The sequence below is a fragment of the Callorhinchus milii genome, unplaced genomic scaffold (genome assembly GCF_018977255.1).
Source record: "Callorhinchus milii isolate IMCB2004 unplaced genomic scaffold, IMCB_Cmil_1.0 Scaffold2, whole genome shotgun sequence".
NCBI classification, from domain to species: domain Eukaryota; kingdom Metazoa; phylum Chordata; class Chondrichthyes; order Chimaeriformes; family Callorhinchidae; genus Callorhinchus; species Callorhinchus milii.
Window position 1 is genome coordinate 7885805 of NW_024704743.1, and position 27560 is coordinate 7913364.

Genomic DNA, 27560 nt, shown 5'->3' on the forward strand with positions numbered 1-27560 from the left:
GTATATTTGTGGGCGAATATCAATGACACACAGTCAACGAAGCAAAGAAAGATCAGCTCCTTTATCAGCCATCTCATTTCATACAACAAAAGACAGACTGTGGAGTGAAAATTGCAAGGTGTGATGAATCATACAGTTGAAAATTGTGGTTGAGATCAGTCTATAAGTGACAAACAATCTCCTTCCCACACCCCCCATGCCAACTTTGATTTAATGGGCTAAAACAAAACTACCCCTGATCAACATTGGAGTTGCACTTTGTGGTGCCTGCAATTGTAACAAGTGCCACTGCAACTCAGATGCTTTTGTTGCGTTCAGCCAGTATCTTGTGCTGGCAGTTCCATTAGTGACCAGCGGTGGTGGCTTCCACTCCAATTGTTGTTCCAAAGTAGGGGAATGGGGGAAGAAGACAGTGTAACACTTGCCGTCTATAATCTATATAGACCAAAAATCTCAACATGACCATTATCACTGGTTATAATTATCACATGACAGCTCTCGATTTTCACCTTCACGTGATATTGGTGTAGAGCAGTGGTTAGTTCACTCGCCTCGCAAGTGAGAGGACCCGGGTTCGATTCCCGGGCGAAATCTCCTTACTCCACCCACCTCTGTTTATCCAGCAGTAAGTAGGAATCTGGTTGTTAGTCGAATGGCAGATCACTTTTCGAGGGTAATAAACCCTTCAATCTTTTTTAAATTTGGTCACTAAATCCACGATTGTTTGTGGGACACTGCTGTGCATAATTGACTGCTGGGTCCATCTGCAAAATAATACAATCAATTCACTTTACTTTTGTTGTTGTTGTTGTTTACGGTATATATTGTGAAGCGCTTTGAGATGCCTCAAGACGTGCTAAGGTGCTATATCAAATGGAAGGATTATTATTGACATGGGCCGTTTTTTGTTAGATGAACAGACTGTCACTGCCATCAGGATGAAGGTGGGGGCAGAGGGTAAAGAGTAAATACAAATACTGTATAGAATGAACTCCGAGTGGATAAAGTCAACACTGGAAATGTATTGAACAACTCAGTTAATATTGTGCGGTGACCCATTTCCTCCTTACTTGAAATAAATTACCGTGCCAACACTTCACCAAGATCGACATCATGTTTATTTGAAACTTGAAACTCTACAAGATCTTGTTTCGTTGGTTCCAATCATCGAATAACGTCTGAGAATGCACACACAACGCGACACCTTCAAATCAGCAAACATCCAAAGTGCAAAAACCACACACAAGAGGCGTGGAGCGATCTGATCTGAAAAGGGCACTGTCGGTGAAATCAAACTGAGGTAGAACGACAATAATTCCATTTAACGTAAACAAAGCAAACTTCATGTGAGTTGCACACGGAAATCTTCTGTGCCTGCATAGGGTTTTATTTTAATAGAAAGAAATCTTGTTATTTTGTGTTTCGACTTGTGCGTTTGTATTTTTAAGATTGAAGAAGGTTAATTTTATTTTCTTCTCCCAGGTGCGAAAGGCAGGCAGGTGTCCTGCTCTTATCTCAGTCTTTGGCTCTCGTTCAGTGGCATAGTAGTCTTGGATGATTGACAGCCCAAGTGTCCCTCTGTAGGTACATGTGACAAGGTGGAGATCAGAGACCAACAACTCACTAAAATAACCTTTGACGCATCGTACTTATTCACTGTTGCCGAGTGCATTTTATCATCCGTGATTCTATCTCTCCTCCCGCACCTCTCCACCATCACCCTGCTATCCAAAACACAGCACGGATCTCTCAAACTCACCAAAGTATATGACAAGCAATTCAACCAAGTTATTTCAGAGCTGAATTTTAATGGTCATTAAGGCACTTGTTAACAGAACTCTGAGCCTAAAATATCACTGGTAATCCATTCGGTATGAAACACCACAATCGGTCTTGTTAAATTCAACTGGACAAGTTTTTTTAAATAAAAAGCATAGAACTAACTTATTTCTTATCCTGTCTGATTTCCCCTCTCCCCAGCTATGATCCAACCCCACGTGGAGAAGTAAAAAAGTAGAAAACTCTTTAAATCCAAATGTAAAATATACCTTCTCTGGCTGACGAGTGGTAAGTATGTGTGTAAAGAGGAAGCCAGGAGCTGGCTTCTACCATCACAGGCTCCTTCATTCTAATCTCTGTGAGGCATCTCCTCATTGCCAATCGTTCCATCTTATAACAACAGTTTTTCAAACAAAACAGCATAAACTTCACATGTATCACAGAACGGATTGACTTCAAGGTCCTCTCACTCGTCTACAAATCCCTTCAAGCACCTCCCTATCTCTCCAACCTGCTTACTCCACTGCCTACTGCTTCCACTCAGCTGGCTCTGGCCTCATGCTTGTCTCTCATCCTTCTGTTCCATCATCAGCAGCTATGTTTTTACACAATACGCCCCGAAACTTTGGAACTCTCTCCCTGAATCCCTCCACCTTGTCCTCTCCTTCTCCTTGTCAGATCACACCTGAAGACCTTCCAGTTCAACCATGTTTACGGTCACCCCCACACCTCCCCAGCTTGGGGTCTTGCTCCACCACTGTTAAGCATTCCTGAGATGCTACCCTGCATGAATAGTACTATATAATAATCCTTGCATTTGATATAGAGCTTTTCACATCTCCGAAACGTCTCAAAGCGCTTCACAAAATATACTGTAAAGTGAATTGACTGTATAATTTGTGGGCAAAACGTGGCAGTCAATTGTGCACAGCAGCGTCCCACAAACAGTCGTGGGTTGAGTAACCCAATTATTTTTAGCCGGGATAGGTGACTATAGGCTTGGACAAAGGTCTTAAATTGGGATTTAAAGATTAATAAAGAGAGCGAGTGAGAGGGATTGAGGGATTAGTTTTTATTCATTTCTGTTTTATTTTTGTTTTAATTCATCCACTGATATATAATTTTAAAATTAAAAGAAAATTTTCTTGACCACAGAGGGAATCAGGGGCGTGCAGGGATCACTGCCCCACTTCAGGTTTAAGATAGCTGCCAACGAGCAAATGGGGAGGTTAGAATCCATATTAGCTTTCAACAGGGAACAAGATAAATATATTAAAAAAGGAGTGAATTTCAGGGATATGGGGAAACAGCAGATAATCGGACTAAACGTATCGCTCTACAAAGAACCAGCATTAGACACGATGAGCCTTCTTCTGTGCTGCATATTTATGCCTTTTATAGAATAGGCATTAGGAGCCTGGCATTAATTTATTTTCATCAGCCCTCTGCAAATCTCCCTTTGATTCCCACTACTTAAAATGCATCCACCACAAGTCCCAACACAGTAAAACCCCACAAAACAAAATAATGCCTCCAAGCTCTCCCCTCCCCCATTAAACACATCCTTGTATAAACCAGACATGTAAAGAAATGAAATTCCAGTGCTATCTATATTCACAGGCTCCTCTGAAGATGCACTTCCTGCTGCAGATTCCTCCGGTTTCCTGCAGGTTCTTCAATCTATCCGCCAGACTTCCCAACAGATGCTACAGGACAACACTCCAGACTTCCTCCGTAAGCAGCTCCCGGATTCACAGCAATTGCCCTTTGGCCGCTCCCAAACCATATCCCAGACTTTCTTTGAAGGGCTCGTGCTCGAGGCTTCCTCTAACCACATGTCTTAGATAAACTTCCGTTAGGCAAAATTCCCCAATTCCTTGTGCCACCTTTCACTTCTGTTCACAACTAAGTCAGCAAGCTACTGCTGAGCCAGGGAAGGTTTCAGTTCTACAATAATAATAATAATAATCCTTGCATTTGACGCCTTATCACGTCATTCAGATGTCACAAAGCACTTCACAGAATATATTGTAAAGTGAATTGACTATATTTTGTGGGTGAATCGCAGCAGCCAATTGCACACAGTCGTGTCTCACAAACAGTTATGGATGGAATGACCAAATTCTTTTTTTTTGGGAGGGATTGTTACCCCTGGAAAGCAATCTGCCAATCGACTAACAATGGGTTCATACTCACTGCTAGGTAAACAGAGGCGTGTGGAGTAAGGAAACTTGCCTAAGGCTTTGCTCCACCTCTCACTTGCGAGGCGAGTGCTCTAACCAATATGCTACTTATATGTCGTGAAGCTGGTTCATGGTCAATGGAGGCTCCTGGCCTCAAAAATACACTGTCACTACACTTTACACTAGTTTTCCTGTGAAGTGCTTTGAAACTTCCTCCTGATGTGAAAGGTGTAACATTCAAATGTAAGGATTACTATTATTAAGCCATTCAGCCTTTCGAGCCTGTTCTACCATTCCATAAGATCATGGCTGATCTGTACCTCAACTCCAATTACCTGCCCTTGCACCATATCCCTTGATACAACAACAACAACAACAAGATTCCATTTATAAAGCGCCTTTCACGTCAGGAGGACGTCCCAAGGCGCTGCACAGTTGGGTCAGGATACCCTGACTTACCAAATATCTATCCACTTCAGTCTTGAAAATGTGAATAGATCCAACATCCACAGCATTTTGGGGGAGAGAGTTCCAGATTTCCACTACCCTTTGGGTGAAAAACTGCCTCCTACTTTCACTCATAAATGGCCTGGGCTCTAATTTTAAGATTATGGCCCCTTGTTCTGGAATCCCCCACCAAAGGAAATAGTTTCTCTGTAGCTACCCTATAGAATCCCTTTACTATTTTAAAAACCTCAATCAGATCACCCCTCAACCTTCTAAACTCAAGGGAATAGAGACCTAGTTTATGAGATTAGCTATGGAGTGGAAATCTAGTGGGTTGGCCTCCAATGTGAGGGAATCGTTACACCAACTCCTCCTCGCTGGCTGCAAATCAAATTTACAACTCCCACATACAGTATTAAATCCCATTATTTCAGATGCTGACAGCTCACGCTAGATTTTACTTAAAGGGACGTCATTTTTATGACCAACATTTAGTTCTGATCTTGGTCTAGCTGATTGAACCAACATATTTGGAGCTGCATTTCAATTCACACATTTGTTTGCAACATCTAATCATTGGAAATAAAGGTCACGGGGAAGGGGAAATAGAATTTGAGTAGATACCTCCAGTATGGGTGCGAGCAGCAGCACAGGCTTGATAAGCCATATAGCTTACTCCTGGGCTGTAAATTTCGTCTCATTCTACAATCTCAGCCTGCAGTCTATCCCTCAGCTTATTAGAGACCTGGATCAATTACTTCGCAGTGCTGGTTAGTGGTAATGCAGGTTCACTGAATCCCGGGCAGCAAAAAAACCAAAAGCGGTTGCTATTGCTTCAACCGCTGCTACTCTCCTGAGCATTCCCCTCCTCCCCCTCTGCCTACTTAAGCCTCCCTGCTGCACTGGGACCAGTTACAGAGATCTATCAGCAGTGCCCATAATTCTAACAAGTTGAAATCTCTCAAAGCGCTTCACTGGAAATTGCTGTTAAGTGTAGAAGCTGTGTATTTTTGGAGAAACACAGCAGTCAAACTGCACACAGCAAGCTCCCGCACACAGCTATGAAGCGAGTGACCAATTTTATCTGAGGGAACTGTTTAAAACGAGTGCAAGGATCTTGAAATTGATCCGTTCAGTGATAGAGTGCCAGTGGAGCCTGGCTAGAACTGGTGTGATGAGCTCACAGTCTAGGCTGACACTCCAGGTGCAATTCTGGAGGAGTCGGCTTGTGGCCGTGCTCTGCCACTGTCAAGTGCTCTGGGACGCTACCCTGTGTGAGGGGCGCTATATAAATACAAGTTTTTGTTGCTGTTGGACATGAAAGCCTAGAGAGGGGAGCCTCTCCTCTCTTCTCTTTGTGAATCGTGCCACAGGATCTTTAACATCCACCTGAACCACGGACTAACATCTCATCCGAAGTACATGATCCCCTCCAGATTGCACTGGAGTGTCAGCTGTGTAAGCAACTAACAAGAGGGGTTATAAAATCTGCACAAAGTACATGTAGTCAATTTTTTTTGTCAAATGTCTTCAGCTACTCTGTACACACTAAACAAGATGGGAAGAGGAAATTCACCTTGGGGTGTTAGCAGTCAAAGTAATTGTACACCCCCTCTTAGCAAATCTCTCTGGTTATAAAGTAAGTAGGCAACAGGAAGACAAAAGTGGCTCATTCACATAACGTCACATCATCCGCCCACTTAAATCCTACAATGTCAGGGCCACCTGATTTGCTCACATTATTTCACCCTTGCTCTCCAATAAACAATAAACCTTACATTTGGAATGGCATGTTTCACATTGGGAGGACGTCCCAAAGCATTTCACAGATTTACTGTAAAGTGACAACAAGACAAACATAGCAGCCAATTTGCACACAGCCATGTTTCCCACAAACAGCCATGAAGTGAATGATCATTTTTTTTGGGGGGGCTGGGTGGGTGGGGGGGGAATTGTTTGCGAGGACACTGGGAGAAACTAATAATGTCTCATCCAAAGGATGGCACTTCTAACAATACTGCACACCCATGGCATTGCATTTCAGTGTTACTATGAGTTCCACGTCCTGACGTGGGGCTTGAATCCACAACCTTCTGACTGAAAGGCGAGAGTGCCACCAACTGAGCCAGGCTGACACACACACAAATGGACATATTGCTCTGATAACAAGACATGTTCTAGTTGTAAGCACTGGAACATATGGTGGAGTCCTGTAGCTCAGTGGTTAGAGCACTCGCCTGGCAAGGGAGAGACCTGGGTTCAATTTCAGGCAGGTCATGGCGAAACCGTGGGCAAGTTTCCTTACTCCACACGCCTAACAATAATCCCTCCAAAACAAAACAATAATAAATTGGTCATTTTCAATCCACAACTGTTTGTGGGACACTGCTGTGCGCAATTGGCTGCTGCGTTTCGCCCACAAATATACAGTCAATTCACTTTACAGCATATTCTGTGAAGCGCTTTGAGATGCCAAGAAGACGTGAAAAGCGCTATATCAAATGCAAGGATTCCTGTGGAGTCCTGTAGCTCAGTGGTTAGAGCGCTCGCTTTGCAAGTGAGAGACCAGAGTTCAATTCCAGGCAGAGGGCGAAACCTTGTGCAAGTTTCCTTACTCCACACAGAGCCTAATAATAATCCCTCCAAAACCAAAAACAATAATAAAAATTGGTCATTTTCAATCTACAACTGTTTGTGGGATATTGCTGTGCGCAATTGGCTGCCGCGTTCGCCCACAAATATACAGTCAATTCACTTTATAGTGTGTTCTGTGAAGCGCTTTGGGACGTCCTCCCGACGTGAAAAGCGCTATATCAAATGCAAGGATTATTATTATTATTATATGCCTATTCAACATTCAGATGATTTCAACAACAACAACTTGCATTAATATAGCGTCCTTCATGCGGGTTAGTGTCCCGGAGCGCTGGTTTCTGGAAAGCGGGAAATATACACAGTCTTTTGCTAGTACATTACTACAGATTATAAATCACCGTAACTTCATCAGGGCTATATTTATTTTTCTGGCTTCAAGAGAAATTTACCTCAGAAAGCCCAAGCAAGTCTAAAATGCATCCTGTGAAATACAGTATAAACATGCTTAATCAACGGTCAGCAAACAATACCTGTAATAACACTGATTAGAAAATTAATCTGAGTTATATAAAAGGCTCAATCAGATGATAACAGCGTGGGATTGTTTTTTTTACTAACATAACTAAAAAGGCTCAGGGAAGGAAATGCTATCATCAATTCCATATATAAAAAAAATCCCTAGCATTTACCTGGATACCAATTACTTTCCATTTAATGATTTTATTTTGAATTCATCTTGTGTTTACATGCTGCCTCCCCGAGGGATTAGAAGTGGTCAGAGGTACAGACACGTACAGTAGATGGAAAGATTCCAAAACAGCTGGCACTGCTTACATAAGAAGCACGTCTTCACTTAGCATTAGAGCTTACAGAATGCTTTGCTTTGTGATTGTGCCACCGGAGAACAGTCAAGTAAAACTGTATTAACATCACTACCTCTGCACGAGGTGGGCCTGAGCAGTCTGGAGCTGTGTACTTTCTACTCCCCCACCATCATCTCCCCCACGCCGCCTGACCCTATTTCCCACAAGGCTGGTTCACATGTGACACAGCAAATTGCTCTGATCTGACAGCGAGAGGAGGAGGAGGAGAAAGGACTGGCTGGATTGGAGACTTTATACTCTATACATTTAATTTTTTTATTTGTAGTGAAAGGAATGTCTGAATTCAATATAAACTGCATTAAATGGCAAGTAATTGGTATCCAGGTAAATGCCAGTTTATTTTTACATTACCATTTAGACTATGCGCAGTTCTTACATGGGGGATAAAGGCGTTTCCACCGGTGTCCTGGTCAACAACTCTACAGATAAAATGTAGTCATTTATTTCATGACTGTTTGTGGGACATTGCTGTGCGCAAATTGGCTGCCGCGTTTGCCTACAAAATAGTCACTACATTTTAACAGTAAATCCTGTGAAGCACTTTGAGACATTTGACAGCGTGGTAAGATCCTACATCAAATGCAAGATTATTATTATGTTGGGAATTTTAGCTTTTAATCCATCAACATAAAACTATAGTTACTGAAAGTATAAAGATGAATTTTTGGGAGACAATATTCTTAACTTCTCCAAAAGTTCCACGCTGGCGAGATCTTCCATACCATCAATTATTCTGGATTTGCAATTTTGCTGTAAATATTACAGATATTTTTTTTCGCCATCAATTTACAAAATAGACTGATCATCATCATTCTGTGTTATTTTCTAAATGGTTACAGAATCTGGCTTTATTTCCGCCAACTTCTGGCCTGAAAGCACTGATTCATCCTGAAGTGTCGGTCTGCAGGCATCTGGTATTTTGCATGAGTCTGGACAGCGACTGCGGTCGAGGGTGTTCACAGTTGATCCCTCGCCCGCCGGCCGGCTAGCCTGATACCCGCACCCTCGCACGCTATCCATTTATACCATATCAACTGCTGCTCCAGCTAAGGTCAGCTAATTCAACACAGACCAAGAATCAACCAATGGCCTGTACGCACTGCTTTAAACAGAATCGGTAGTTCTTTTACTTGTTAATCCATAATCTTGAGTTTGTCTCCACGTTTAAACTCACTTTAGTCGATCGTGCTTCCTTCAATTACGCACGTCTTTGGTGTAAAGCCCTGACACACTGCATTGAACATTGAACAGATTAAAGCTGTTCATCCTTGCGATTTCACTGCTCACTAAAGCACACGGGCTGAATCGACCGTGCAGATAACTATTAGGAATTTTATTCCTTTTGTGAATTTCTAAAGACATTTAACCAAGCAAACATATAGAGCCCACCATAAGTATGCTAAATTGGGAGCACGGTACCTTCTGAATAAAACGCAACCAGTATGATAGGAGCTTCCACTCTCTTTTTGTTCTCTCCACAGATTGCTTTATTTGCATAACACAAACTTCCTCTCATCTTCCCCCGTCCCCTTTACCAAGGCCTCTCTCTATGTTCTCGTGAGCCACCTCCGAGACATTGGATTGAAGTGCTGAAGTGTGTTAAAATTTAGCCCCTGGGTCTGAGTAGCATTTGTTTCCAAATTGCTGTGATGCTCGGCAACAAGGAGAGAGGAATCAAGTGTTTGTGGGAAACTAAAGGCAGATTAAAAAAAGGATGCTTTGAGGAGGGATTAGCTGACTACAACAATTTACATTTATATAGGACCTTTCATGTAAAAAAAGCACTCTGCGGAGATTAATTAGAAATTAAGTGAATGACATTATGTAGACAAATGGGGTAGCTAACTTTCTATAATCAAAAATGAGAAGAGCAACGGTCAATTCATTTGAATTTGCGTTGAGGAGGGAATATAAACCAGGATAACCTGGAAAAAAAATCCTTTTTTTAAGTAGCGATGGGAATGTGGGAGGTGGGGGAGGGGAGAGGAGGAAATTCCCCCCTTTAACACCCACTTGAATCACAAAGCAAAGAGAATCTAAATTACCAGCCCTATTACAAAATTAAAGATGATAATATGGAAATCTACAAGTCAGAAATACTTACCTTGCACTTCAAATACAGTGTTGGTTTGTGGCTGATCTGAAAAAGCCAAAGCCCAAACAAACAGATGAGAAGTCAGATTACTGTAATTTGAATACTGCTGGGTGAGAGAACTCATGAGAAGGACACATGGGAATGGGATTATCAAAAGAAGTGGGCGAGAACAATCTAAAGCAGTATCACACACAGTATCTGAATATACCCCCGCCACACACACACACACACACACACAGATTACTCCCAAACATATCATCCAGTGAAGGCTGCTCAGAGCTCTTCCTCCTGATCAAAATGAGCAATCTTAACATCGCAAGTGCTGAAACAAATTATTTGAAACAATTTTTTTAAAAAGTATTTTCATTTTCATCTGCAAGATTTACAAATCTGCGTGAGTCACAGTAACGTGTAAACTCACACTGCACTTGTGTATTTTGAAAACCAAACAACTTCTCAACAGTAAACGCCTGTGTGGAGAGCCTCAGGAAGATGCTCTATTGATATTCAAGACACTTGCCTTCCGCCCTCCCAGCGCTCAACAAGTCTGGCAAAAGAGAACGAGGGGGAAAAATGGCAAGTCCTTGGCCCAGCACATTAATGCAGGTTCACTCAACTCCATGGATGGCCAGGAATATGTCTTAAACACCAGGTGCCTCACAGCTACGCACTGTAGTCCTCAGGATGGCCTTCCACACCGCATGATGTTGAAGTAGCAAAAATCTCCCTGAAGCAGCATTAGCATTTACACATTAGTGCCAGCTCAAGCATCCTCTGTGATCATCTCACCGCTTTGCATCAGAAAAGGCAACCTTTAGAGTCGGCACTAACGGCTGGGCTGATCCACCACCAACTCACCCCGAGGACTGACAAGAGCCGACCGTTTTGTTATCAAACTCCGAGGGAGGTGCTCCAAATACTCCTCTGAGTATTCGGCCTTTGCCAACAATGTGAGCACAGAGGAAACCAGCTCCTGCTTCTACCGCTATGCAAACTGAGACCATATTACATTCCTCAGTGCAGCACAGAAGAGGCGTCACTGTATTCCATTTTTGTACGTTTTTTCCTTCTGCATTTCCCACTCTCTTTCTCCCCTGCCCCCATCTTGCTCTTCTTTCTGCTCCAGACTTCAAAGGCCACATTGCTGTGTAATCACTGGTGCTGCCTCCATGCTGATCTTTTGTTTACTCACAGGAAGAGGAGAGGAGAGACAAAAGGGACTGAACTGGCTGTCAAGCTGAAAATTACTGGCAAAGGACACAGAAGTTTGAAATCACAATCTCGAATGTCAGGACTGACGGCAGGTAACGGAGGGCTGGCAGGCGTGCCCTGTATTTGGGACCAGGTAAAGGTACATCGGGAGAATTGTAATGTACAACATTGCTATGAACCAGAAGTAAATCACTTCATCCATATTCCTGACTCATGTAGCACTGACTGGCCACAGCAGAGGGCTTCTGTTCACTCTTTCAACCAAACGTAGATAACTAATGTTGGAGGAGGCATCGGTAACTCAAAAAGATTGGAACTTATTACAATACAATACAAAATTACATTTGTAAAGCACCTTTCACGTCGGGAAGACATCCCAAGCCGCTGAACAGTCAGGGATTTGGAGCCGAGCTAAGGGTTGGGATCAGGGAGGGTGGAGGGCAGAGAGGGTAGGAGTGTGGCCGAAGGCACGGTCGAAGAGGAAGTCTTGAGGGGTGCCTTGAAGGAGGCAAGGGAGGGAGCACAGGCAAAGGGAATGTGGGATGGAGTTCCAGAGGGTGGGGGCAGAGAGGCTGAAGCCTGACCGCTGATGGTGGGGCAGGCCGAGCAGGGGACATGGAGCAGGCCGGAGGCTGCTGAGCGGAGGGTGCAGACAGGTTGATAAGGGGTTAGCAGATCGGAGAGATAGAAGGGGGCAAGGCCATGAAGGGCCTTGAAGGTGAGGACAAGAATTTTGAACTCAATCCTCTGAGGGATGGGGAGCCAGTGGAGCCGGGTGGGGGTGGGGTGATGGGATCACGGAGTCTGGTGCGGGAGAGTGCAGCTTGTGGAGGGAAGTGCTGGGAAGGCCGACAAGCAGCGCATTGGCATAATCGAGCCTGGTTGTAATGAAGGCATGAATGAGGGTTTTGGCGGCCTGAGGGGTGAGGCAGTGACGGAGTCAGGCAATGTTGCGGAGGTGGGTGAAGGCAGAGCAGGTTATGGCATGGATATAGTGCAGAAAGGACAGTTGAGGGTCGAACCATTCAAGGACAGAGCCTTGAAGGTTAAGGTGAGAGGAGAGGGGTGGAGGAGGATAGAGTGGTCCACAGTGTCAAAGGCAACAGAGATGTTGAGGAGGACGAGGAAACAGAGGGAGCCCTGGTCACAGATGGACATCTAAAAAATATACATTATGATTTCTGGATAGTGAGTCGAATATCAACTTAGCATCATTCCAGTTATATAATTTACATGGAATATCTCTAAGCATTACATATTCATGTTAGTCCTGTGTAAGGAGTTCTCTACTCTCCCAAGTTTACTGCGAGAATCCCTGAACATATTGGAATAGTAAATGGTCGATCTATCTCTTTTGCACTCTGCCCTGCTATTTGACATAGCGCCTTATCATGTCGTCGAGATGCCTCAAAGAGCTTCACAGAATAAACTGTAGAGTGTATTTTGTGGACGAAACACCCACATTATTTCCACCCTTTACATGGTTATTTAGCCACTCTCAAATAACGTAGCTCATACACTTCACTATTCTCAACACACAACTTCAAACATTGAGCAGATCTTCATGGACCATCAGTAATGCAGCTTTCACTTAGTTAAAATGAGTGCATGCTCTGTATCAATACATCCGAGCCATCATCAACTTCTCTCAAATGCCTTAACAGGTGTAAATGCACTAGACAGTGTGACCCTGGGTCCTACTGACCAGCAAACTTCCACATTGTATCCAGTGCTGTGATTATTTGGCTGATCTCATCCAGAGAAGCAATGGGAGGCTCACCAATGTCTTTTGGCTCAGGAAGGGGAATAAAATCAGAGACCGGTCAGGGAGTATTGCTCATCAGTATCCAATGGATAAGGGTAAGATGACATACCCTCCTCCCACCCCTTGCGATTCAATAGCTGGTGAGCACCCACTGCCTAGGTTCACTCCAAGCCAAGGTTTGGGGACCCCAGGTTGTGTGTTGGGATACTGCTGGAGTCTAACCAGCTAATGCCACATAGCTTGCCATTGATATCTCTGTCTGGCAAGCTCTTCCCGCTGCTTGTTCAGCTAGGACCACCCTACCAATTAGGGCTTTGGCTTGTAGGGTTAACAGATGCTGAGTGGGGTGATTCCCTGCCCCCAGTGACTCATGAGTAGCAATCTTGATGAGACATCACAGCAGCTTTAGGAAACGAAGGCAACAGAACTAATGTTTATCAGTCCTAAGACTTAATGGAAACTGGTTATAAATTCGAGACAACCTCCAGCAATTTTTTTTCTTTGGAGTCTGGGTCAGATCACCAGTTAGGAAGGGCTCAATCAGAGTCCTGGCTGGTACAATCACCCACGCACCATGCACATCTTGTGCAGTTAGAGGGAGCTACATTATAAACACGTCTAACATGGATCGGAGCCCCTCATTGTAAAATCCAAGATCAGTCCAGCATGGCCTTCTGAATCTTGTCTCAGGGCCTGAATTTTATTTCAACAAACACTGCAAATCAACTCCCGCTCACAAAAAAAATCTCCAGCCCAGCCCTTCACTATCACGATTCAATCAAAGGTCTGGACTGGTTATAATAATAATGTTATCTTCTACAAGGGCTCTGTCACTGATGAAAGTGGTGTGCAGAGCGAAAGGTGTTTCGAAAGACAGTGCTCTGAGTTGCCAAAGCTTAGTCATGTATCGCCACTGGGACTAATGTCAACAACAACAATTTACACTTGTATAGCGCCCTTCACATCGGAAAGACGTCCCAGGGCGCTGGATAAGGCGTTTTGGACCTGAACTGGGAGTTGGGGTCAGAAGGGAAGGAGGGCATGGGAGGTGGAAGTGGAAATTCTTTGGACTTGAAGGAGGCAAGAGATGGGGTGAGGCGGAGGAATTGCAGGATAGAGTTCCAGAGTGTGGGAGTGGTGGGAGCTACAGGATTGAAACTCAAACTGTTCAGAAACAGCAAGAACAAAACTTGAAAGGCTGACAGCCAATCCTCATCCTCCTCCCCTCCCCCAGAGATCGTGTTACTGCTCTCGATGCGATCTTTTCCTTTTTATCATATACTCTTCAAAACATCTCCAAACTTTTGCCTCCTGTCTGACATTGTGGGGCCCGTGACTCCCTCCTTCTCTTCCTGTGTGCCCCTCTATCCCCACCCCACACCACCACTCGGCCAATTTCTGCCAGGCCATTTCACGTGACAAATGTAAGGGCAGAGTCAGTAAAGTGAAGATGGTGTTTCGAGACAAGATCCAAGTTTACAATGGCCAGGACCTTCACTGGGCCTGTTACCATGGGGACCATCCATCAGTGTTGAACTACACTTTAACACCTCAGGGTCAGCTCCCTGCATTTCCAGATTGTAAAAAACTCACCTCACAGACTCTTCAGTCTTTGAAGCACTTGTGCTGTGACCGCAATGTTTGGATGAGGAACACAACACTCGGGCTCCAAGACCCTTAGCAGTTAATGAGAACTTCACAAGGCACTTTGGGCACTGGTGTTCTTGCTCAAGCACAACTTCTTCACCAAAGCTGCTGCAGGAGAATGTTTTCAGGCAGAAGGGGCAAATTAACTGGTGGTTTTCCATTGTTCCGCCTCTCGAGCTGCCAGAGTGCACCCGGCACTCGCATTCTGAAGTCCTGTCCTCATCCTCGAGCCCTGTCTGCGCTGCTGTGCCCTCCGGCTGTCCATAACACGTCTCTCCGCTGCCGGTGCTGTGCTCTGGCGAGATCCCAGGCCATTCCTCACGGTCCGTGCGACCATTCCCGTTCGCAGAGCTGAAGATGGCCCAAAGGACAGCGGGGTCCTCGCAGTTGTGATAGCTCTGCCAGTGCCCGATCAGTTCCACTTTGCTCTCACAGCCCAACTTGCACAGAATGCAGTTGTAGCCCAAACTTGTAAAGAAATGGATCTCCTCATCTGGCCTCTTGGGAAACGTTCTTGACTCCCCGGCCTGTAGTCTGGGTCGCTCCTTATTGCGCAAAAGCACGTGCTTTTTCAGTTTAGCGTAGGAGTAGAACGTTTTGTCACAAACGCCACACTTAACCAGGGGCTTTTTCTCCACGGGCTGCTTCCAGTAGTTCGCTGCGTGTTTGTACAGCTCTTGTTCGGTTTCCTTGCTGGTGTAGATGGGGAGGCCACTAAGAAACCTGCCTTTCTCTTTCACTGTCCCCTCCTCTACCCTCAGCTGCAGTTCCTCCCTGTGCACACACAACAGGTGAAGCTTCATCTCCACAAAGGTTGGGGTGATGACTTGGCAGCGGCTGCATCTTATCTGCAGATTCCCCGGTCCCATCGCAGCTGCTCGGGGCAGGCTCTCATCTCCCACCTGGCCGGCTCGCTTCCTGAAAAGGGCAAAACAAGCTCAATTATAAAAGAATTAGCTTAAACAACTGTCACTAGACTGTTCTTCCCCACCCCCCTCATCCCACCTCAATGTCTCTTATTACAATTACTGAGGTTAATCGGTTAATCTCTCTCTCTCCATGAATGTAGCACACGTTCACATACACCTATACACACAAGCATTTTGGAGAGGGGGGTCAGCTGGGTGTCCGACACATGCAAACATGCATCGAATTCCATGTAAGAGTGGAAATGGAGTGAATGCTGTCTCCCTGGAGGAACGGGCGCTGCTCACCTTCCTGAAGAGATTGGGCGCAGGTTGGCAATACCCCAAGTTTGGGCACCTCAGAGTCCAGTAAACCTCACATAAGTCGTACCAGTTGGAACCATACATTTAATACGACTTATGCAAAGTATGACTTATGTCAAGCTTGCATAGAATATAAACTCTTGAACGGGACTTGGGAAGATGTACATTTTAGGCGATTATACGATTTATACAGATCAGACTTATGCAAGTTTTACTGTATCTGTTGAAGTACTAATGGAATTTAACCAGCTGAAACTATCATTAACTGGCAAGCTTCCCACTGTTTATCCAGCGAGTACTACCCTAAGCTTTAAGGCTTTGGTTTGCACAGGAGGCGAGTGGGAAGAATCCCCTCTCCCAGTGACTGATCTGCTCCTTCACATCCTGCCAACAATCCCAGCATCAGCAATGCCCCAGAGAACTGCCCCCTCATTTCCCAGCTCAGGAACAGGAGTACCGCGATCACCACAGAGGATCAATTCAATTCCAATATTCCAGAGCAAAGCATATCTCTCCCTTGAGATGGGTAGACATTACTTAGTCATTTTGCTAAGCTAATAGAAAAGTGCGACTGCACTTTTCCCGTGGAATCCGATACAAACGTCCCATTTCCGCTACAAACCCACTATAAATGTAGTATCAATTCCCCTCATTCTTGTACCTTTCACGCTACCATCCTTCTGATCTTTCACTCAAAATTCTCCTCATTTACCGCCTCCCCAAAACCTCCCCCACCTTCATCTCTGACATCTCCGCCCTCCTAGCTTCCCTCTGCCTCTGTTCTGAACGCCTCATCTTCGGGAACTTCAACCTTCACTTCAACCCCTCCTGCTCTATTTCCTTGGACTTCTCCTCTCTCCATTCCTCTCACAACCTCTCCCTCCACATCCACTCTGCCACCCACGTTCATGGCCACCCACTCCACCTGGTGATCACCCAGTTTCTCGGATATCAAAATCAGACAAAGCCATCTCCGATCACCATTTCATCTCCCTTAACTCCCTAAATCCTCTCAACCACCGCCACCCAACCCACCTCCATCTCCGACCTCCCCTGGAAAAAAAATCTCCCCCAATCCCTCTCCGCTGCCCTGGAGACATCTGAAGTCCTCCCACTCTGGCCTATCTCCCATACTGATTTATTCGTCTCGCTCACTCTCCTCCACAACTCCCTCTCCACCACTCTCGATTCCCTAGCCCCCCCTCACCTCCCAAACCGCCTCCTACTCACGAACCTCAATCTGGTACACCAGCCACCTCCGCTGCCTCAAGGGTCAGGTGCGGGCCAAGGTTTTGTAGTCTGTTTCTCAGTCATTGACTTACTGCTCCTGTCCTCTCCCGCACCAGGCTCCGTGACCCCACACCCCTACCCTCGACCGGCTCCATTGGCTCCCCATCCCTCATAGAATTTAAAATCCTCGTCCCACCTTCAAGGCCCTCCAGGGCCTTGCCCGTCCTTAACTCTCTGATCCCCTATCAACCCATCTGCTCCCTCCATTTAGCAGGCTCTGGCTAGCTCTACGTCTCCCGCCCAACACGCCCTACAATCGGTGGCCGGGTTTTCAGCCTCTCTGCGCTCACTCTTTGGAACTCCATCCCACAATCCCTTCACCTCGCTCCCTCTCTTGCCTCCTTCAAGACACGACACAAGACCCTCCTTTTTGACCGTGCCTTCAGTCGCCCTCCTACCCCCTCTACCCTCCCTCATCCCAACACTGCACCCCCACCCCACCTTCGGGTCCTGATCCTTGACTGTTGGACGTCCTCCCAACATGAAAGGGACTTTACAAATTAATTGTGATGTTGTTGTATCTGTCCTACGGGCCTCTCGCTGGTTACCTGAGGTCACTGTGGTCCGGGCGGCTTAGCACATGCATGCACAGTTTAGCACTAACGGGAAATGGGCTTCACTCGGAGACCCCAGTGTTGTGATTGTCTGTGTGTGTCTCTCTCTATCTCTCTCTCTCTCTACGTGTAACTCTCTGTTTGTGAGAGTGCCTGTGTACCTCTATCTCTATGTGTTTGCGAGTGTCTGGGTATGTGTCTCTCTCCTCTGTATGTGTGTCTGTTTGTGAGTGTCTCTGTGTGAGTGTGCTTGTGTGTCTCTTTCCTCTGTATGTTTGTGAGTGTGTCTGCATGTATCTCTTACATGTGTGTGAGTTTCTGAGTCTCTCTGTGTGAAAGTGTATGTGTGTTACTCCTCTGTCTGCGTGTGTATATATCTCTGTCTATGAGTGTGTGTTTGTGTCTCTCTCTCTGAGAATGTGTGTCTCGCTTGGTGTCTGTGTGTGTCTCTCTCTGTGTGAGTGTGTGTCTCTCTCTCTGTGTGAGTGTGTCTCTCTTTCTCTGTGAGTGTGTCTCTCTCTGTGTGTGAATGTGTGTCTCTGGGCTACCCAATTTTTGATAAAGAAGAAATTAATATTTTCTTACCCAACAATCTGTGTTATTTTCTCATGTTTAGTTTTTATCAATAAAGTACAAAAATGTAGGTTGGCAGTAAAAATGTACCTCAATAGCACCAATCAACCGGCCATGCAATTTCTCAGGGAATTTTCCAATCTCCCCACACTCTTTTGGCAAATATTTCCGCACTATTCTATTGATCCAGGTCATTGTATAGTTTTGTAACTCAGTGGTTAGAGCAAGCGAGAGACCTGAGTTTGATTCTCAGCAGGGTGAAAAGTTGGGCAAGTTTCCTTACTCCACACGCCTCTGTTTACCTAGCAGTAAGTAGGAACCCGGTTGTTAGTCAATTGGCGGATCATTTTTCCGGGGTAATAATCACTTCAAAACAAAATAAAAATTGATCACTTCAATCCACGACTGTTTGTGGGACACTGCTGTGTCTGTCCCACAATATTAGGCATCTGACCAGTGGAGGTTTGAGAGAGAGCGAGAGACATACACACACAAATACTAGCACTGAAAATGTGAGCAAGGGTCAGACCATCCAGTACACAACTTCCTCCTCCCTGAAGCAGGATCAGTATTGATGGTGCCCACACAGAGACAGACCCCCATAGTATGGAAGGTGCAGCATATTGCTAATAGGAAATAAAGAACCTGGTGATCACACTATTCATTTCGCCCACAAAATACACCCATCAATATATTCTGTGAAGCGCTTTGAGACGTCTCAATGACGTGATAAGGTGCTTTATCAAATGCAAGGATTATTATTATTATTTTTACGTTAGATTTTCAAAAATGCTTCGACGTCCGTAAAAAGAAAATGAACAGATTATTAAATCGAGGTGTAATGTTCACATGGAATAGCTTGGGCCTTTGAAACAATACAACAATTTAGTTTCTGTTACACACAAACCTTTCCTGTGGAAGTCGCTTCAGCTCAGACCTGGAGAGCACTGAAATAGCAAAGCACTGAATGGTGCTTCAACCAGCAGATTAAGCTGTGAGCTGGAGGAGAATGGAGAGGGTGGTGCGGGGGTGGGGGGAGAACGGGGAACCAAGATAGCCTGAACAGACTATGAGCCATGTCCTTCTGTAAAGTAACTGTCACCCAATAAATTCCTGAAGTGCTCCTCAAGTGGAAGAGCACAGCTCATTGACCAGTAAGGCTCGCTCACGGACCAACTCCTCCTCCCTCATTCTTCCCTGGCACTGATAAGAGCAGCTTGTACATTTTATACTCTTTCTCTTCACTTGGGCCCCCCCACCCTAACACCCCCACACACACTTAACTTGAAATACCAATCACGGAACATGGTTCCAGTCTGCTTTTTGCCCCATAAATATCCCACAGTCACACAAGGAGATCCTCAGAGTACATTAATAGTCAATGCGTTAAAGGTGAGACTTTGCTGATCTCACGTTACTTCAGAGCACATCTGTTATGACTAATATGGCACATTTCTTAGTATGGTATCCAACTATGAGCTACCTAATAAAAACTTTACTTTGGATTTTTTTTGCATTCCTCCCCACCCGCCCCAATAACTGCACTGCAACTTGCAGGTTACACTAGTCAATACCCTGCAGCAGTGTGAGAGGCATTTAACAAAGCGCCAACTTGGATCAATTAGCAACAGCAGAGAGAGAGAGAGGGAGAGGGAGATCTCACAACGATCTCCGTCACACGTTTGTTGTTGGCAAAATGCAACTCCTTCCCGAGAAGGAAATCAAACCGTTATGTAAACAAAGCTAATCCACACTTCCCCGAAACGTTGGGAGTCCAACAGACCCACCGAATGCTATCACACGTCTCCCAAACTGGCCGCTTCACACAACTGCTCAGCACGCTGACACGACAGCTGGTCTAACTTTATATAAAAAGGCATCGTCGGCCACAAAAACAACCTTGGGGGCCAAGTTATTTTATTATTTTGTTCCTGTGTTCCGTTTGCGTGCCTGACACGCCCGGAATGGGGGCAAGAGGAGGGGGGGAAATGGGTGCGGACGTATCCCCAGGCCTCCATAAACACATACTTCCATTGGCAGGGATATTATCAAGCCCTTAGATTTTCACTCTCTCCCCACTTCTCCGGCAAACAACAACAACTTACACACATAATAATAATCCTTGCATTTGATAGAGCACCATATCACGTCTTTGAGACATCGCAAAGCATTTCATAGAATATACTCTAAAGTAAATTGACTGTAAATTTTGTGGGATGGTAAAACTTGCATTTATATAGCGTCCTTCAAACAGGGCAGCGTTTCGGAGCACTTAATAGTGGCGTTGTCTGACACCGAGCCGGGGCGGGAGGGAGGATGTGACCCTAAGCACAGTCGAAAAGCAAGATCTTCAGTCGTGATCTAAAAGAGGGGAAGGAGGGGACAAGGCAGGGATTGGGGGAGAGAGTGGGGTGCAGGCAGAGAGGGCGGCGCAGAGGAATGGGGGAAACAGCAAAGACAGGCTGCACTCCCAGTTTCCAATTCATTTAAATCTTACTGGTGTTGCCCACATCTGATCACTGACATCAGGACTTTGATCTCAGTCTGGATCTAGGCGTCTGGGACGTCCTCCCAATGTGAAAGGCGCTTATAAGTAGAATCTTGTTGATGTTGTTGTTGTGGTAGGCTGACACTCCCAAGTCATTTTTTTTAATGTCTCTTCCGAAGGACATTTCTAGCAATGCTGTGCCCCTCAGTATTGCAAATCTGATACTGAGGGATCACAACATTGTCATAGGTCTTGTCCTTTGGATGAGACATTTAAAAAAATGACGTCCCATCTGCCTATTCAAATGGGCTTTAAAGATCCCACGCCTGTGTTCCAAAAGAGAAGGAAATTTCTCTCGCTGTCCTGGCCAACATTCCCCCAGATAAGATTTGGTTATTCACTTCATCGCTGTTTGTGGGACATTGCCTTGAGCAAACTGGCTGTCGCGTTTCCTAACAAAATACACCGCCACTACACTTTACCACTAAATCCCGTGAAGCACTTTGAGACTTCTCAAAAGTGTAATCAAGCACTATCAAATGTTCGATCAAATGCAAGTATTATTGTTTATTATTATTACTGCATATCCAGCCTACTACACACAACAACCATTCAACTCAACTAAACAACTTGATTTGTTTTCTTTACATCACATAATCCGCTTTTACCTTCAAGCACGGCATAAAAAAAATAAGCACAACCATAAGTAAATGTCAGGGTATGGGAAAAGGGCAAGTAACTGGAACTGAAATGATAGCTCTATAAAAGAGCCAGCAAAGACAGGATTGGCCAAATGACTTTCTCCTGTGCTCTAAATGTCTATGGACGCATAATTACCAAATCAATATTACCATTTTATCATTTCTTCTGGCTAATTATCCTGGATATGGAAGCAAACAAAAGTTTAAGTGAGAAATGGGCCCGAATTTCAGTCAACAACAACAACAACTTGCACTTATATAGCGACCACCACGCAGGGTAGCGTCTGAGAGCACTTAGCAGTGGTGGAGCGGAGTGGCCATAAGCACAGTCGAAGAGGAAAGTTTTCAGGAGGGAGTTGAAAGAGGGATTGAGGGAGAGCGTTCCAGGATTCTGGGGCATGTGGCTGAAAGTGCGAATCTCCAATGATGGGGCGGAAGGTGCGAGGGATGTGTAGGAGGCCGGTGCCAGTCAAGCGGAGGCGCCGTGTGGCGGATGGGGAGTGAGGAGGTCAGAGTAGGGAGGTGCAGGAGAGTGAATGGATTTGAACACAGTCCAGGCATCATTCACAATTCAAGCTGCCCTGAGAATATTACGAAACACTGCTTCACAGACTGGAAACCCTTAAGAGTTTTACAACCAAATTACTGCACTAGAAGCCAGGTGACAACTAACAGCAGATGACGATCTGCATGAAAGGGTCTTAGAACAACAAAAGCAGAGTGATCTTTACATTGTTCAGATTTATTGGCTGTGGATCATTGCTTCCCCAGTCACTTGAGGAGTGAGCTGTAATCACACACACACACAACACAGACAAATAGCAGTCAGTGAGGGACAGGAGAATGTCGAACTGCGAGTAGGTTTAATGAGGCGGGAAGGTAAAACAGAAAGAAAGTTAAGCCGAACGAACGTGGCTGAACAAGACAGAACAACAGAACAAGACTTTAAGTGGAACAAGTAGAAAAGGAAAAAACACATTTCAGAAACAACAACAAACAACAACAAAATTACATTTGTAAAGCGCCTTTCATGTCGGGAGGACGTCCCAAGGCGCTGAACAGTCAGGGATCAGGACCCGAGCGTAGGGGGTGGGCATGGTTGGGATGAGGGAGGGCAGAGGGGGTAGGAGGGCGGCTGAAGGCACAGTCAAAAAGGAGGGACTTGAGTTGTGAAGGAGGCAAGAGAGGGGGCGAGGCAAAGGGAATGTGGGATGGAGTTCCAAAGAGTGGGGCAGAGAGGCTGAAAGCCCGACCCCCGATGGGAGGGTGGATTGGGCGGGAGACCTGGAGCAGGCCTGCTGCGGAGCCTGCTGAGCGGAGGGGGCGGATAGGTTGATAGCAGGTCAGAGATGTAGGAGGGGGCAAGGCCATGGAGCTTTTAAAAGGGCTATTGCTGCTTCAGGCTGGCTCAGTAATAATAATAATCCTTGCATTTCATACAGCACTTATCACGTTGTTTAGACATCTCAAAGAGCTTCACAGAATATACTGCTGAGGAGAGGCCACCAAGAGGCTCCACCAATATAATAATACAGCAAACTACAACAACAAAATGACATTTGTATAGCGCCGTAAGCACAGTCGAAAACAACAACAAGATTACATTTGTACAGCGTCTTTCATGTCGGGAGGATGTCTCAAGTGTACAGCATTTCAGACCCGAGCAACGGTCAGGGGGGGAGAAGGGAGGGGAAGGGGGGTGGCCAATGCACGGACGAAGAGGAGGATCTTGAGGCGGGACATGAAGGAGGCTCAGGAGGGGGCGAGGCGGAGTGATTGGGGGATGGAATTCCAGAGTTTGGGGGCAGAGTGGCTGAAGGCTCTCCCGCCAATGGTGGGGCGGGTGGGTCAGGAGATGTGGAGCAGGCCGAGCCGGCTGAGCGGAGGGAGTGGGCGGGTTGGTAGGGGGTTAGGAGGTCGTAGTGGTAGGGTGGGGCGAGGCCATGGAGGGCTTTGTAGGTGAGGACCAGGATCTTGAACTGGATCCTCTGAAGGATAGGGAGCCAATGGAATCGGGTGAGAATGGGGGAGATGGGGTCACGGAGTTTGGTGCGGGAGAGGACACGGGCTGCAGAGTTCTGGATTATCTGCAGCCTGTGGAGGGAGAAGTTGGGAAGGCCGACAAGCAGGGAGTTTGCACAGTCGAGCCTGGAGATGATGAAGGCATGAACAACAACAACAACAAGATTCCATTTATAGAGCGCCTTTCACGTCGGGAGGACGTCCCAAGGCGCTGTACAGTTGGGTCAGGACCCGAGCAGGGGGGAAATGGTCAGGGTGAGGGGAGGGAAGGGAGGGAGCGAGGAGGGGGTAGAGAGTCGAGAGGGGAGCAGGGGGAAGGTGCTACATTGCAGCTCTGAAGCTGCTGTCCTTTGCTGAACATGTTAAGTAAAAGTTCTGACTGCCTGTTTTTCAGGTGGATGATTCTTATTCGAAAAGAGAAGGGAGTTTCTCTCGTTCAACAGATCAACTATCATTCCCTTGGCTGTTTGGCCCAAATGAATGCTGAATTTGTCTACAAAACAGTCACGCTTGCCAGTAATTGATTCAGAATTTCGTTACCCGTATTCTCACCCTCACTAAACTCATAACCTTCACACCAATCCTTGCCAGGCTCTACTGGCTCCCCTATCACCGAACAGCTTGATTTCAAGATCCTTTCACTCATCTACAAATCCCTTTGTGCTCTGGCACCTCCCTATCTTTACGACCTGTTTTCTCCCTACTCCACTGTCCGCTGCCTCCGCTTGGCTGGCTCTGGCCTCCTGCTTGTCCATGGTGCTCTCCACTTCACTATCGACGGCCGTGCTTTCAGCCACTACACCCGAATCTTTGGAATTCTCTCACCCAATCACTCCGCCTTGCTTCCTCTTCGCTTCTTTTAGATCACCACTGAAGACCTTCCTCTTCGACTGTATTTAAAATCACCTGCTCCCACCCTCAGCTCAACATCGGGCTCTGCCACTGTTAAGCTATCCAAGACGCTACCCCACTGTGAAGGGTGCAATATAAATACAAGTTGCTGTTGTTATTGTTGCTGTGAGGTGCTTCGAGCCACTTCAGTGTGATAAAGTGCTACAAAAATGCCTGCTCTTGTTCTTCTAAGAGAAAGCATCCCGACTGGGTTGAGATGGGTCTCTACAGACAAGGAGCTGAGGTACCAGCACTGAATAATAATCCTAACATTTGATTTAATGTCTTTCATATCAGGAGGCTGTCTCACAGAACGTACTGCAGAGTGGAGTGACTGTGTGTTTTGCGGGTGAAACCCCCAGCCAATTTGTGCAGCAATGTCCCATGGACAGCCATGAAGTGAACGACCAATTGTATTTGAATGGAGAGAGCGTAGAGAATGGACACTAGGACAAGATCTGGAGCACCCTTGCTGTGTTTAGGAGAACCATTGGGGTACAATAAATTGACAATAGAACAATGTAAAACTATTTTAATGAAACCTGCCCAGTAATACTGTAATAATAACAATCGCCATCATTTATAACGCAGGCTTGCTGTGAAATTTGGGAGTTTTTTTGGATCCAACAGTGAGGGCATCGCCTGCAGGCCCAATAAAATCTATTCTGCTAACAGATTCCATAATGTAAAGCTATTGGTTTGGAACAGTAATGGAATCTGAGCAGCTTTCTATTGCTTCCCACGGCTCCATTACAGTCTTCCATTAAGCAGTAACCTAGTTTTCATAGAGGTGAACATTGAAAGTGTGTGTGCGAATGTGCCTAAGTAACATTTTCTTCTTACTCACCCGTGCTTTGTATTGATTCCCTTATTACCGAGTCTGTGACCAGATACATGACCACGAGGTGATGCATTTGGAGCACCGAGCCATCGTGAAACATAGGTTTCTGCCCACATGTTCTCACACGTCAGAGCTACGCTCTCGGTCATGCTATCAGAGTGAGAGGCTGGACGCGTGGGAAAGCTGAATGAGGAGTGAGAGCTCCTCCGCTGCCAGTAACAGAGCAGGCTTAGAGAATCACAAGACTAACATGGCGTGTAATCAAGATGACCAGAGAAGTTTAGATAAAGAAGGCCCTTAAGCCCACTTGATCTTGTCCTTTCAAAATACCCACCCTAACATCCTCCCAGTGAGCATCAGGTTATTTCTTTAATGATTCCAGTGTCCTGACTTGGACACCCTCTTTCGGGCATTAATTACCCTCTGCGTAAAAAAACGCTTCATGTTACCTGTCCTGACATTGTCCTTGATGACTCTGAACTTACACCTTCTCATCCTGATTCCTTGGTGGAAATATTGTTACTTTCTCAATCCCATTTATAATATTAACAACAACAAAATTACATTTATAGAGCGCCTTTCACATCAGGAGGTTGGCCCAAAGCGCTGGATACTCAGAGGTCGAGACCCGAGCATGGGGCAGGGGTGGGGTATGGGTGAGAGAAGGCAGAGAGGTGGGAGGGCAACCAAAGGCACGATCGAACAGAAGGTCTTGAGACCGGCCTTGAAGGAGGCAAGGGAGAAAGCCAGGTGAAGGGACCGTGGGATGGAGTTCCAGAGTGTGGGGGCAGAGAGGCTGAAAGCTCGGCCACCGATAGTAGGACTGATCGGGCGGAAGACATGGAGCAGGCCGGAGCCCACTGAACAGAGGGAGAGGGCAGGTTGGTAGGGAGTCAGCAGGTCAGAGAGGTAGGGAGGGGGCAAGGCCATGGATGGCTTTGAAAGTGAGGACGAGGATCTTGAACTCGATCCTCTGAGGAATGGGGAGCCAGTGGAGTCGGGCGAGGGTGGGAGAGATGGGGACACGGAACCTGGTGTGCGAGAGTACAAGAGCTGTAGAGTTTTGGATGATCTGCAGCTTGTGAAAGGCAGAGTTGGGAAGGCCCAGTGCCGGTCATGGCGCGGATGTGGGGGAGAAAGGACAGTTCAGGGTCAAACAAGACACCCAGGTTCCTGACTGGCTCAGTGAGGTTGAGTGTGCAGCCGTGGAGGCTGATGCTGCCAGCGCCCGAGATGCAAAGGCACTGGCACGAGCCGATCAGGAGAGCCTTGGTTTTGCTGACGCTGACTTGGAGAAAGTTGTCCCTCGTCCAGACTTGATGTCGGACAGGCAGTCGGTCAGGACGCCAGTAGTCCTGGAGTTGAGAGTGGAGGCAGAGAGATAGAGTTGAGTGTCATCCGCATACATGTGGGTGAAGAGGAGGGGACTGAGGACACAGCCCTGAGGAACACTGCACGAGATAGTGCGGGGGCTGGAGGAGAAACTGTTTGTGCAATGAAGTGGAGGAGGTGTGAAAGGTAGGACCTGAACCAGTCAAGGACAGAATCTTGAAGGTTGAGGTGGGAGGAGAGGCGGTGGAGGAGGATTGAGTGGTCCACAGTATCAAAGGCGGTGGAGAGATCGAGGAGGACGAGGAGACAGAGGACGACCTGGTCGCACATGGTCAGGATGTCGTTTGTGACCTTGACCAGAGCAGTTTCCGTGCTGTGGGGGCAGCACGGAAACCCGATTGGAGGGGTTCATAGAGGGAGTTGGAGGAGAGGAAAGAGCGAAGCTGGGAGGCAACAGCTCTTTCAAGAATCTTGGACAGGAAAGGGAGGTTTGAGATGGGCCAGTAGCTGGATATCTGTGATGGGTCAAGGGAAGGTTTCTTCAAGGTGGGGGTAATAGCGGCTGTTTTGAGGGGGGTAGGAACAGTGCCAGATGACAGGGAGAGGTCGATGATGTCGGCGAGTAGTGGGGCAAGGAGGTCGAGCTGGGATTTAAGGAGAGGGATGGGGATGGAGTCCAGTGAGCAAGTGGTGGGCTTCATGGAGGATATGATGGTGAAGACAGAGGAGGGGGTGACAGGTTCAAAGGTGTGGAAGGAGGGATGGGTAGCTGTCGGAGTGTGGGCGGGGGGGTAGGGAGGGTTGGAAGTTGGGAGGGCAGTGGCAGCTGAGTGGATTCCCTCGATTTTGGACTTGAGGAAGTCCAGCATTTTCTCACGGTGGGAGTCAGAGAAAATAACCTGCGTGGCGGGGAGGGCGGAGGATCCGGTTGGTGATGGAGAACAGGAGCCTAGGGTTGCTCTTCGCCTCCAGGATTAACCTGGAATAGATGGACCATTTGGCCGAGGAGAGAGCAGAACAGTAGGTTTTGAT

General features: G+C 46.4%; 1 protein-coding gene across 1 annotated transcript in view; it reads right to left on the reverse strand.

The window, feature by feature from the left end:
* Positions 1 to 27560, reverse strand: part of znf438 (zinc finger protein 438) — a 166472-nt gene that overhangs the window by 53344 nt on the left and 85568 nt on the right. Inside the window, exon 7 of the mRNA XM_007905427.2 lies at positions 14554 to 15525. Coding sequence (XP_007903618.2) covers positions 14554 to 15525 — 972 coding nt within the window. The remainder of the gene's footprint in view (positions 1 to 14553; positions 15526 to 27560) is intronic.